At 48.0% G+C, this 13091-nt stretch overlaps 1 protein-coding gene across 1 annotated transcript; it reads left to right on the top strand.

The window, feature by feature from the left end:
• The first annotated feature begins 1776 nt into the window (after positions 1-1776).
• On the top strand, positions 1777-4657 carry LRRN2 (leucine rich repeat neuronal 2). Its single transcript, XM_039539095.1, has one exon. It carries the CDS (start codon positions 1829-1831, stop codon positions 4001-4003), a length of 2175 nt encoding a protein of 724 aa, XP_039395029.1. The 5' UTR covers positions 1777-1828; the 3' UTR covers positions 4004-4657.
• Positions 4658-13091: the final 8434 nt, after the last annotated feature.

Genomic DNA, 13091 nt, shown 5'->3' with positions numbered 1-13091 from the left:
CATTCTCCTTGTCTATGGGAGAGCCTTAGGGAGCCCAAGAATAATCGCAGCAGTGCTGTAGAGATGAGGGTGGGTAGCTGATGGGAAACAAGGCTTTTCAAAGGAAAATATGTGTCTCTGCACCAGGAGGATTAAAATGCCCCTGGTGCTACCCTCTGCATTAATTGTATTCTTCTGATGGAGTATCTGGAGGTTTCCCTGCAGCCTGCACTCTGAAAAGTTTGTGTACATTGGAGGCATATACCCTAATCTTCCCCCTCAGCAAAAGAGGCGACTCCTGTGATAATATTTAGGCTTCCGATTTTTTTCCCTACAGGGAAAGAGAATGAGCAAAGGAATCTCTGGATCACTCTCTGTGGAGATTCTTTTACCTTTGGTTTCATGCCAGTAGACTTTTGCTGTAATCAAGAATTCAGTCCCTATGTGGCTCCCCAATCCCTGCCACCATCCCCATGGGCACCCATCACTTTCATGGGGCTCCCAGTTTATTCCTCAGCTGTGGTATTGGGGACTGTGTCTTTAAGGGCTGAGCTTCCCAGACAGGGTCTGGCCACCAGGGCGCTGTGCAGCTCTTGTTATGCACGGCCGGCTGGTACTGGGCACAGATGAAAGAAGAGCTCTTGCAAACCCCTTAAACACTGAGTGACCACTGAATACCACCACAGCCACATTGATTCTTTCAACCCCTTGTAAAAACCTGCATAAACTATGCCGCACATAAAGACTGCTAGACTGTATCAGAACTGGGGCCTATCTGGCCTAATATCTTGTCTCTGGCAGTAGCCAGTACCAGCTGCTTCAGAGAAAAATGCCAGAGATCCTTTAGGATGATGGGATAACTAGCGCCCAGGGGATGCTAATTCCTGGCCCCATTAGATGGTTTATGCTTTGAAGCATGAGGATTAATATCCCTTCCAAAATTCTTGGATTATTTTACTAATATAACACACTCACGATTTGCCCTAATTGGAGACGCTGATTCTGAAATCCCTTGGCTTCATTTTAACCCCTTAGTTCTGCGCACAGATGGGCCGGGTGTTTAAAGGTTCCCAAAATTCAGGAGGCATGGAGATCCAGAGGCTTGGTTCGCTCTGGGGGTCAGACACCAAGTCTGGAACAGGATCTGAAAAACCGGAGGATGCTGGATTCCGAGGTCTTGGTTTGACCTCTCTCTAGTTTTCAGTTGAGCCAGATAAAGAAATGGGTTATTGTTATTTATATTACAGTAGCATCCAGAAGCCTCTGAGATCACGGCCCCATTGTGCACGGTGCCGTACATTCAGATGGTAAGAGACAATCCCTGCCCTTGAGAGTTCACAACCTAAATAGACAGACAAAGGAAATATCATCAGCTCCATTTTATTGCTGGTGAGACACCGAGCGACTAAATAACTTGTCACACAAGGCGTCTGTAGCTGAAGCCAGAGCTCCTGACCACAAGACCAACACGCCTCTCATTACTGCGGGTGCTGGATTAATCTATATTTCTCTGTCTTGCTTTGTTTGCCACTTGCGCAGTTCTCCTCTAATGTGACCTGTTCCTTGGGCTCTTTCAGGAACGACCTTGAGAGGAAACCTCAAAAATGCAGCAGAGTGAAAAAATGAATCACCTTGGGAGGAAGAAAAGGAGAAATTCCGATTAAAGGAGCAAGCGTCGCCCAGCGCATTATGACCTCTTCTACAGGGAAGGCCGAGCTGTGCAGCCTTTGACAGGAACAATAACGCTGTGGGGAACACCCGTGAATGGTGGAAGAGACTTGGGGCGGGGGTTTTCTGTGTGTGGGGGGGTCCTATTTCCACTTCTCCTTCTCCCCATGCCAAGTTCTGGATGTGCCCTGTGAAAGTTTTTGCCCTGGAAGGAAGTCAGTCTTGCCAGTTGAAAATGAGACACTTTCAAATGAACTTGCTTCTCATCTGTGTGGCAACTGCCACAGCCATCCCTGTAGTGCCCTGGAAGGTGAAATGCCCACTGCAGTGTGTGTGTCAGATCCGACCCTGGTACACGCCCAGGTCTGTGTACAGGGAGGCCACCACTGTGGACTGCAATGACTTGTTCATCTCCACGGTGCCCGAGAGCTTGCCAGAGGGGACGCAGACCCTGCTCTTGCAAAGCAACCACATCGCCAGGGTGGACCAGAGTGAGCTGGACTATCTGAAAAACCTGACAGAGCTGGATCTGTCGCAGAACAGCTTCGCCGACATCTGGGACTTCAGTCTGAAGAACATGCCTCAGCTGCTGAGCCTCCACCTCGAAGAGAATCAGCTGGCTGAGTTGTCCGATAACAGTTTCTCTGGCCTGGCCAACCTCCAGGAGCTGTATCTGAACCACAACCAGCTGCGTAGGATTTCCCCGCGGGCCTTCTCAGGCCTCAGTAACCTCCTTCGGCTCCACCTCAACTCTAATCTCTTGAGGACAGTTGACAGCCGCTGGTTCCAGGTGCTCCCCAACCTGGAGATCCTCATGATTGGAGGCAACAAGGTGGATGCTATCTTGGATATGAACTTCAGACCTCTGTTGAACCTGAGGAGCTTGGTTCTGGCTGGAATGAACCTAAGGGAGATCTCAGATTTTGCCCTGGAAGGGCTGAGAAGCCTGGAGAGTCTGTCTTTCTATGACAACAAGCTGGTGAATGTCCCCAAGCGGGCGCTGCAGCAAGTCCCTGGCCTTAAGTTCCTGGATCTGAACAAAAACCCTTTGCAGAGGATCAGGCAAAGTGACTTCACGAATATGCTACACCTCAAGGAGCTGGGACTTAACAATATGGAGGAGCTGGTTTCCATAGACAAGTTTGCCTTGATCAACCTCCCCGAGCTGAGCAAACTGGACGTGACCAACAATCCCAAGCTGTCCTTCATCCACCCTAGCGCTTTCCATCACCTGCCCCAAATGGAGACCCTGATGCTCAACAACAATGCCCTAAGTGCCTTGCATAAGCAGACGGTAGAGTCCCTGCCCAACCTGCAGGAGATCAGCATCCACAGCAACCCCATCCGCTGTGACTGCGTTATCCGCTGGGTCAACAGCACCGAGAACCATATCCGCTTCATCGAGCCCCAGTCCACGCTGTGTGCCGAACCCCCGGACCTGAAGAGGAGGCACATCCGGGATGTTCCCTTCCGGGAAATGACCGACCGGTGCCTGCCTCTGATCTCCACCAAGAGTTTCCCCTCCCACTTGGAGGTGGCAGACAACGAGAATATCTCACTACATTGTAGGGCCCTGGCGGAACCGGAACCAGAGATCTACTGGGTCACACCTTCTGGGGTCAAGCTGATCCCTTACTTGGAAGACGGGAGGTACAAGGTGCACCCTGAAGGGACACTGGAAATTCACAAGATAACTACACAGGAGGCCGGGCTCTATACCTGCGTGGCCCATAACCTCATCGGTGCCGACACCAAGAGTGTCAGCCTGATGGTCAACAGCTCCTTCCCTCTCAGCGTGGACAACCTGGAGCTCCTGGTGAAGGAAGTCCAGGCTTATCATATCCTGGTTACCTGGAAGCCCCACCTCAACACGGTCTCCTCCAATCTCACCTGGTCCAGCTTCTCCTTCAGCTCCAATTTGGATGTGACCAACGTGGCCCGGATCCCTGTGGGCACCCACCTGTATAACATCACCCGGCTCCACCAGGGCACAGAGTACTGGGCCTGCCTTCACGTGGCCTTCGTAAACTTGCAGTCCAAGGTGGCCTGTGTGAATGCCAGGACTAAAGAGGCTGGCTACGGCTACCAGTACTTGGAGAGCAGGCAGAGTGTCTTGACGGTGCTGGCCCTCTGCATCTTGCTGCTCTCAGTCAGCCTGGTGGGCCACTGTGGCTTTGGTTCCTATAGGCCACAGCCTGGGAGCCCTGGGAAGCTGCTCCTGCGCTGCCTGCCATGGAACCCGGGCTCGTCCTCGGTGCGCGTGGTCTACCCTCCTTTTGTCAAACACTGGGATCAAGGGAGGCCTGGGGAGAAGCTCCTAGCCGTGGAGGTGCAAGCAACGCCGCTGGACTCTTGAAGATCAACTCTTCGGAGGGGCGTGGAATTGGGGTGGCGGTTCCGGGGGTCGGGGAGAAGGCAAGTGAAACTATTTTTTACCAAAATTAAAAAGACTTGACTGACAAACAAAACAGCATGGCAAGTGGAGAGGGACATGGCCAACATCCAGGCCTTGTGGTGCCCCTCTGCCCCCATGCTCCGCCCAAGGCACCCATCGACATTTGTCCAAACAGATTGTTTCTCTTACAGACAACCTGCTGTTACTGGGGGAAAGGTTCTTGAGTGAATCTTCAGCACAGACAGGGCCAACGAAATGCAATGCCCAGAGCATGAGCAAGAACAGCCATACTGTAGAAACACAGATGACACCAAGCCTCCGGCAGTCCAGCTGTTAGTCCGCTAGCTGGATGGTCCCTGTCTTGGAAATACACAAAGGCCTTTCCCTTTGGGACTATTTTTGTGTGTACAGCCATAGGTAACCATGACTCAAACCTGCCAGCCCCCTTATTCGCTCACCCACAACCACCTCAAGGAACAGAGTGGGGAGGGGGGAAGATGACAGTTGGGCTAAGGAAACATGGATGCTGCTGCTGCTGTATCTCTTAACTGGCTAGTGACATCTTCGTGACTCCGGCTGGATTCCGCCGTGAAAAGCCGATAGGATCCCATAACCCAAGAGCTTGATTTCAAGGCTATTTTGTAAACTTTTGTGGATAATGTTACCAAAAAAAAAAAAAAAAAAAAAGGAAATTCTTGCTTTTCTGTTTTTGTAAAAAAAAAAAAAAAAAAGAAACAAAAAACCTTTGTACACTGGTCTATAGTGTGAAGGGTTCATGCTAGAAAAACATTGCTGCAGAGATGAAGGGTGGGGGCGGGGGGTATGGCAGGACAAAATCTTTGATGTGACAGAGGTTCTAGGAACAGAGTGTTTTACTTCCAAATAGCTGCACTTTGCTCTCTGCACATATCCCACTGCATAACTTGAAACATCCCAGGAGATGAAAGTGAGAAGAGGCTTTATGGGTGTGAGGGGAATAAATATTCTGGTCTCCAATGCTGTCATCACCTCTCTTTCTCTGATAAGCAATTAAAATTGCAAATGAAACATACTGGTGGACAGAATGAGTCTCTCCCCCCGCCCCCTTCTGTTTCTAATTATGCCAAACCAAGGGATGATGCCGTCTATAGAATTTCAAATCAGTGAGCTTGGGAGAGTCAGCTCCCCTTCGCTAGTGGTGTATGGATGTTTTTATTTAAAAAAACTCATTCATTTACTTTTAAATTTCTAAGAAGCCTTTAATTGGGGGGAGGGGGAACCACATGGAAAGAGAAAGGAAGGACAGGTGAGTTGGTTGATGGAGAAATAGATGGATAGCTAGAAAGAGAGTGATAGAAAGAAGCCACCAGAAAAGGGTCAGTGTACATTGACACCAAAAATAATTTTCCCACCAGGAAGTATAATGTTCATGGTTATGAATGTTGCTTTACCTTTCAAGATCTGGGCAAGATGGTATTTGTAAGGAGACAGAAGACAAATGAGTTGGTTATCTGATATCTGAGACCAGCACCTATGGTGCCCTGGTGTACTGAGAGTTCCAAGTTAAAAGGCATGGGGAGATGAGTAGCAATTTGAACGAGACACATGCATGAGCTGATCCGATGCACCCTCACCACCATCTTTGTAATGACCTGCCATCGTCCATGCACTAACAGCAGCAAATTCGGACAGGACCAAAGCCTTTTGAAGTCCAGGGGTTGTGGCACAGGCCCTTAGACCAGTCGCTCCACATAATGCTCTCTGCTCCACATAGTGCTCCCCATCCACTGTGGGGCACATGATGCCCATTGCAAGCATTAAGAAAAGCTCTACCATAATCATGTACAGTTTTTTGACATGGTAGAATGGCATAGGGAGAAAAATCTCCCCCTAGATCTAGCAGTGGGGTGCACTGGCAGAATAGTGTGTGTGAGAGGTCCCTGGACTAATAACAGGAAGCTAAAGGTCAGGACTGAAGGCTTCAGAAGAGCTTTGCAAAGGAAAGTTGCCCAGCCCCTGGCTGTGCTATAGTCGTCTCTTGCTAGGATAATAAATCCCTCTCTTTTCTCCAGAACCAAATCTGTTCCCTCAATTAAAAAGTACAGTGCCAGAGGGAAAATTTCAGCCAGGTTCACTGTAATCACCTGAAACAAAACGTGATGTACCAGCAAATAAACAAGGCCCAGAGATCAAAGTGTACACAGCTAAGCTTTGCTGGAGCATCTGTAAACAAAATAATGCCTTCCCTCTTTGGGAGGGGCTCTGAGTTGATCAGAGAGAAGAAATAAAATGAAGATGAAGAGAGATTCCCCTCCTGATTCTTCTGAGCCCAGCCTAGGGATAATGGCAGACGGATACCTTCTGCGTGGAGGGGTGTCTGAGAGAGGCGTTCATTAAAAATTAAAATGGCCTGGGATGTGAAGTCCCAGCCTCCACAGTTTGCTATCCCTGTCGAGGTGAACACCAAGGAGAGCAATGAAAAGAAGCCACTGTGAGAGAGAGTGTGTGTGTCTTGTTCTTTTTCATTCACACACACAGCTAACCCCTCTACTCCGCAAGCACCATCGGTGATGGTCGATTTTGAGGGCTGCACAACCATTGCTAAGTGGGCCCTGGCTAATTTGCATAGACATCCTCATGAATGTTAAGATGCACAAATCAATGAGGGCACCATGCCCTGCTTGCCTTGATAAAGGAACAGACACTGCTTGCTCCTGCAAGTTCACCAGCAACACATGCCGGCAGCCCTTCCAGTTCTGTCCTTGCCCTGCAGTTACAGGAAGGCTCTTGGATGCCTTAAGCCACCTGTTTAAAGCCATCCCTGCTTTAGAATACCCCGATAGTCTGTTCTCTCTCCCGCCTTCCCCCCCTGCCCCCTTCACACGAAAGAAGCCACTCAAATGGAGCTGTCAAGACACTACCACCTTCTTTTGATGCAAAACCCATCACCCCGTAACTGGCTGCCTTAGCAGAGACACCAAGGACTGACTGGGCCATAGAGCCTGCACTCAAGTCCAGAGGAGGCTGCTCCAGGCTGGGGGTGAGGTGTGTTGGTGGAGTAGGCAGGGGAGAGCTTGCACTCTTCATGGTGGCTGGACTATTCCTTGGATTAACAGAAACTGGAAAATGACTCCCCTTTAAAAAAATGGACATGCTGCTCTCCCAGTCAGAACGTGGGAGAAACGCACAAGAAAATGGCACATCCTCCCAAAGCAAGACAGCCCACCTACACACCTGCCTGATGCTGTGCTGCAATGCAATGTCCTTAACACTTAAAACTAGAAGGACTATTTGACATGGTGGAAGAACACTGAAGAAATTATGAGATTGAGGCAGCCTGTGCAGACAACTTCAAGTGTGGGATTCCATGGCCCAGTCCTCTGTGACCTGCCTAACCTCAGACCTCTACTCTTCTGTGCAGAGTTGGGCTCCAACCCCACACCCCAGTACCTCACCCCTGCCCTGAACTCTGGAGGATTTGATATCCAGATGGGAGGTTTGCAGCTTGGCTCTGTCTCTACTTTAAAGTTATGAGTTTTGTTTACTGGATCCTCTTTCCCAGCTGGAACTGGCAATGTGGTTCTGCTTCAAACATCATAATAAAAGATTGTCCCCACCAGGCGTACAAACATAACAATTACTGTGTTCCTGTCCCAGCTGGGAGCAGTGGGCAGGCGCCTTCAGTGTGATGCCAGAATAACTCATCCCACGCAAAGCATGCCCCCTCTCCCTGGGCTGACACCACTGCATGGAGGTTGCCTCTTACCGGCTGAAATAAAAATGCCGAAAAAGTAGAGAACAGTTTAATTCCCAAAACCATGGAAAGAGCCTGCGAGCTCGTCCAGAGTGGATGAAACTGGAGCCTGCACGTTTCATGTGGGAATTGCAAGACCTTGGGCAAAGGGCTACCACCGGCACAATTGACACCAGGGCAAATCACGCTGGAACACTTCTGTGCACTGGGGCCAGGTCAGCACTTAAAACTTTTGCTAGCAAAAGCCCTAGTGCAGACACTGTTATACTGGAGACAAAAAATGCTTTTGCCTGTATAGCTAATTTTGTTTGGGAACTGGGTAAGTTATATTGGCAATAGCACTCTTTGGCTGGTATAAGCTAGGTCTACACTGGGAGGGCTTTGCTGGTCTAGTGGTACTGGTATAACTATACCAGCAAACCTTTCCTAGGGTGCGTCCACACTACCCGCCGGATCGGCAGGTAGCAATCGATCTATCAGGGATCGATTTATTGCATCTTGCCTAGATGCGATAAATCGATCCCCGCCGCGCTCCCCGTCGACTCCGTAACACCACCAGGGCAAGAGGCGGAAGCGGAGTTGACGGGGGAGCCGCGGCCATCCATCCCACGCCGTGAGGACAGGAGGTAAGTTGAAATAAGATGCGTCGACTTCAGCTACACTATTCTTGTAGCTGAAGTTGGGTATCTTACATCGACATCCCACCCCCCACCCCCAGTGTAGACCAGCCCTTAGTGTAGACTAGCCTAGGGCTTTGACAAGGCTATTGCATCTAAAGATGGATGCATGATAATTCCCTATTGGGCAGACGCTTCTGCTGCAGCCTTTTCTGATCCATTATTCCATATTATAGTTCTTACCAGCCACAATTTAGCCAACAGGCACTAATCAGCAAGGCACTTAATCACGTGCTTGGGACCCATTGAAGATTTGCCATTATCTTCAATGGGACAGGCTGAAAGCTAAGTATGTGCTTAAGTACTTTGCTGAATGGAAGACGCTCTGGAGATTCTGTAGGATCCCAAGTGCCTTTGATGGAACTACTCACGTATGTAAAGTCAAGTGTTTGGAGGGTCAGGGCCTAAATATTCTTTCTCTTCTGCCTTTCTTTACACTGGGGAAATTTACAAAAAAAGCCCCACTGGTTTAGCTGGATCAGTGTGAGATCAGCTGGGAATATTAGCCTGTACATTTCCCAGGAGTAGACATGTTTTTTATTTAATTCCATTCCTCCCAGTTATATAAAAAGCTCCCTTATTAATCAGTCACAGTGTGATATTTTCACCTCTCTCCTCCGCCATTTGAGATTATCTTGTTCCTACGCATGGCAGAAATGTAGCTAACCCTCAAGCAAAACAAACACACAGCCCTTTTAAAGGCTGTAATTTTGTAGGTGTAGGGAAAGGACATCTGTGATCATTACTATCATTACTGCTAATGTTACACTGGGACCGGAGGTGATTCAACAGCTGTTTGGTTTGTTTATTTTAACCTACAACTAATTCCTGCAAGCAGAAGATTCTATTTGTTTATTTCTTCTTCTGTTTTCTCAATTGCCTTCACCTGAGTTTGGAAATCACAGTGATACTTACGGAGCTTCAGAATATAATTAATACAAAAATACACCATTCTGATTGCCAGCACTGACACACTGAATTGTTCTATCCTCTATGGATGCTTCCTTTCCTCCCACTCTTGTCTGCTCTGGGACCACAACTGTACTAGCTAAAACCCAACTGTGCTGGCTACAGCCGGGTTTAAACAGTAGTCAGAGCAGGATACTGGGAGTTGGGAAGCCTGAGTTCTGTTCTTGACCGCCAATGACTCACTTTCTGACCTTGGGCAAGCCACTTAGCCCAACATTTTCAAAAGTGGCTGCTGATTTGGTGGGCCTCGATCATTTGGCAGCCCAAACTGAGAGTATATGGGGTTGATTTTCAGAAATGCTGACCTGCCATGGCTCAGCGCCTATGAAAATCATGTCCTAGGGTCAAAATTTTCAAAAGAGCTCAGCAGCCATCAAGCCCTGAGTGCTGACGAAAAGCTGGCTCCTTACAGAATTTTGATGCCTGAGCTCTTTGGATAATCTGGTCCCATGGGTTTCCAGCTGGGCCCCCAAAATGAATGGGCACTTCAGAAAACGTTGACCTCTGCTTCTCTGTGCCTCAAATCCATCCTCTCTGAAGTGGGGACAATGAGACTACCCCCCACTCCCAAATGCTTTGAGATCCTCATCTGAAGAGCACTGTGTGGAATACACTATTTATTATTGTGATGATGGTCTGATTCTCATAGTTTCCATAACCAGTGGGGGTTTTTTTTTCTGATCATTATGCTAACTAAATAGTACCACGGACCCTGTCTATCCTGGCCGTACAACCAAATTCAGCAACGGTGCTTAAATATGGTTTAAAATCAACTGTGGTTAAACCACTTTCTTACAGGGTTTGACCAGCCAATGCAGAGAGAGTCAAACTATATTAGTATAGAATGGTTCAGCTAGTCACGTAGACTGGAACAAATGGATAACAGCTGACCTAGTCCTGTCTCCTGTCTCCTATTGAACTTTAAGGGGCCAATTCTTCATCTGCTCTGGGATCTTTACTCTGACAAAGGCCACGGCTAGATGCTAAAGAGGAAGATATAACCCACCCCCCCAATGTTCATTTCATGGTGAAGCATGGTATGATTGGGAAGGAGCTGTAGCTGGTAACGTGTTCTCTGCAGCCTGAGGACTGATACCCTTGCCTGATTTTTATCCTAGCTAATGTAACTGTAGAATATATTCATCCCACAGTGAAATTCATCCCTGTGCAGAGGGCCTGCCTGAAACCTTTGCACACGTAAGCCCTATTTTGAAGGGCTTACGTGCCTTGTACAAATTTCTGTGCACAAGGGTAAATTTCACCTTAAGTGTCTAGCCTCTTTTGTGCAACTTAAGTTGTTTGCCTCAGTAACGTCACACACAGATACACACACATGGCTGCTACTTCCACTGTCTGTTTTTACCTTGCTTCCAAATGCATTTTCCTTTCACCTGCTTGGAATGTGTTCCTTTCTGAAATGACAGAGTGGCTTATTGTCCTTGTATTAGCTGATGGCATAAACAAGGGCACCAGCCTACCTTGCTCTCCCCTATTCATCTTGCATAGCTCTCTGCCATTTTCTCTCCTCCCTTCCAAAGCAAACAGTCCTGGTCTTTCTGACTGATGCAAGAGGGGACAGCCTGATTACAAAGGAGAAGCATCTATTTAAATACAGAGATCTGTGATTGGAGTGGGAAAACATACAAATGCAACTGGGTTTGGGTAGAGCACTATTATCTCTGCAGCAATTCCGGAGCATGGCACTAGCTCCACCATCCCAAATGTTTTTAGGAGGAGCAGCATTTTAACCCTAAGTAAAGTAATCAATGGATATCACTTATCATGTGAGCAGGCTAGGCAAGCTCTGTGGGTGCCCCTTAGTCCTGTCTTGGCACCTTTCTGCTGTATCAGTTCTGCCCCCCTTTCCTAGCTCTGCTAATGCACCTCAGTTCCCACCTGCAGCTCCCTCTTGTATTCTAGTTGTCATTCCCACAAACTGCCTGCTGATGCTCCTCATTCCTGGCCTGCAACACACACTAGTTCCAGCCCTGGGCTTCCATACTGGAAACCAACTGAGCTCACCCCAATAAACTCACTGCAGGGTCTGATGGAGTCAAAGCTCACATGCACTGAGCTTGGCAGGGGAGCCTAAGAAAATCCTTTCCAGCCGGCCTATGCACAAGAGAGAACAGAATGAGCCCCAACTCTCTGAACTGGCCATAAAAACAGCCCTGCTCTGCCTGCATGAATCATTGTCTGGAAGGTGCCACGGTGATAACATTACTAATCAGGCAGGACTAGTCCAAGAATGAACCTTGCTCTGTGAATTATAACAGCTGCAAAGTTTTATATGGCCCCGTGATTGGGACGTATGAGTTCTCACCCTTTCGGAGGCTGGATCATGCAAATGAAACAGTTGTGCAGATGTATGAGGGGTAATTTTTTGACTGCCAGGAATAAGTCACCTCAGGATGTCGTCTCATGGAGAGAAAGAAAAATGGCTTTTCATTGATAGGCTCCCCTGGTATTCCTCGCCTTCCTTTGAAAAGCCCATTGGCTTCTGAGCTGACACAGCAGGATTGCCCAGATAGGAATGCCAGATCAAAACCCCTTGGATCTTGGGGGTAGTTAGGGTGACCAGATGTCCTGATTTTATAGGGATAGTCCTGATATTTGGGGCTTTGTCTTATATAGGCGCCTATCACCCCCCAACCTTGGTCCTGATTTTTCACACTTGCTATCTGGTCACCCTAGGGGTAGTTCAGACCTCAGCTTTGTGGCTTGGTCCCAGTCCCTATAACACAATCCAGACTGGAACATTAGCTCTACTACCACTGTCCCGTCTCCACTTCTTCCAAACTTCCGATCTGGATTTGGAGCCAAGTTCTGCGGCATTCAAACACCGAGGGGAATGCTGGCAACTTTCCAAAGTGCCCCAAACCCACATACAAATGCACTGGAAAGAAATGCAATTGAAAAGAAATGCACACAGCCCTAATAGTTGCTTGTACTTGTCTCTTGCCTCTGCCTCGGTGAATATAAATAGTGTGCATTTACCAGCAATACAATCCTGCCCTTGATCAGCTTTGTCCTTGTCACCCTGAAGTTACTGGGAGACGTATTTTAGGACTCTATTGGACACACTTTCGGCATATATGCCCCTCTACCTCAAATCAGCTTTTTATCCCCAGCTACAGCTTAAAATCAACACTGTTCCAGGACATTCAGAGAGGCAACACACTCCAGATTTGAGTTCCAACTCCGCAAACTACATATTACAGCAAAATGAGGCAAGAGAGTGATGCAGTTGCTAAAAAGGGCTAATGTCACTCTTGGCTGTACTAACAGGAGTGTCATATGTGAGATATGGGTTGTTCCGCTGTACTCAGCCCTAGTGGGGCCTCAGCTGGAGTACTGTGTCCAGTTTTGGCCCCATGCTTTAAGAAGGATGTGGACAGATTGGGGAGAGTTCAGAGGTGAGCAACAAAAATGATAAAAGGTTTAGAAAACCTGACCTGTGAGGAAAGATTAAAAAACTGGGCGTGTTTAGTCTTCAGAAAACTGAGCAGAGACCTGATGAGAGTTTTCAAGTATGTTAAGGGCTGTTATAAAGAGGACAGTAATCAAGTGTTCTCATGTCCACCAAAGGTAAGACAAGAAGTAACAGGCTTAATCTGCAGCATGGGAGATTTAGATTAGATATTAGGAAAAACTTTCTAACTCTAAGGAT

The sequence above is a fragment of the Mauremys reevesii genome, linkage group 4 (genome assembly GCF_016161935.1).
Source record: "Mauremys reevesii isolate NIE-2019 linkage group 4, ASM1616193v1, whole genome shotgun sequence".
NCBI lineage: Eukaryota > Metazoa > Chordata > Testudines > Geoemydidae > Mauremys > Mauremys reevesii.
The sequence above is the reverse complement of the archived record's forward strand: the minus strand, read 5'-3'. Positions and strand labels throughout refer to the sequence as shown.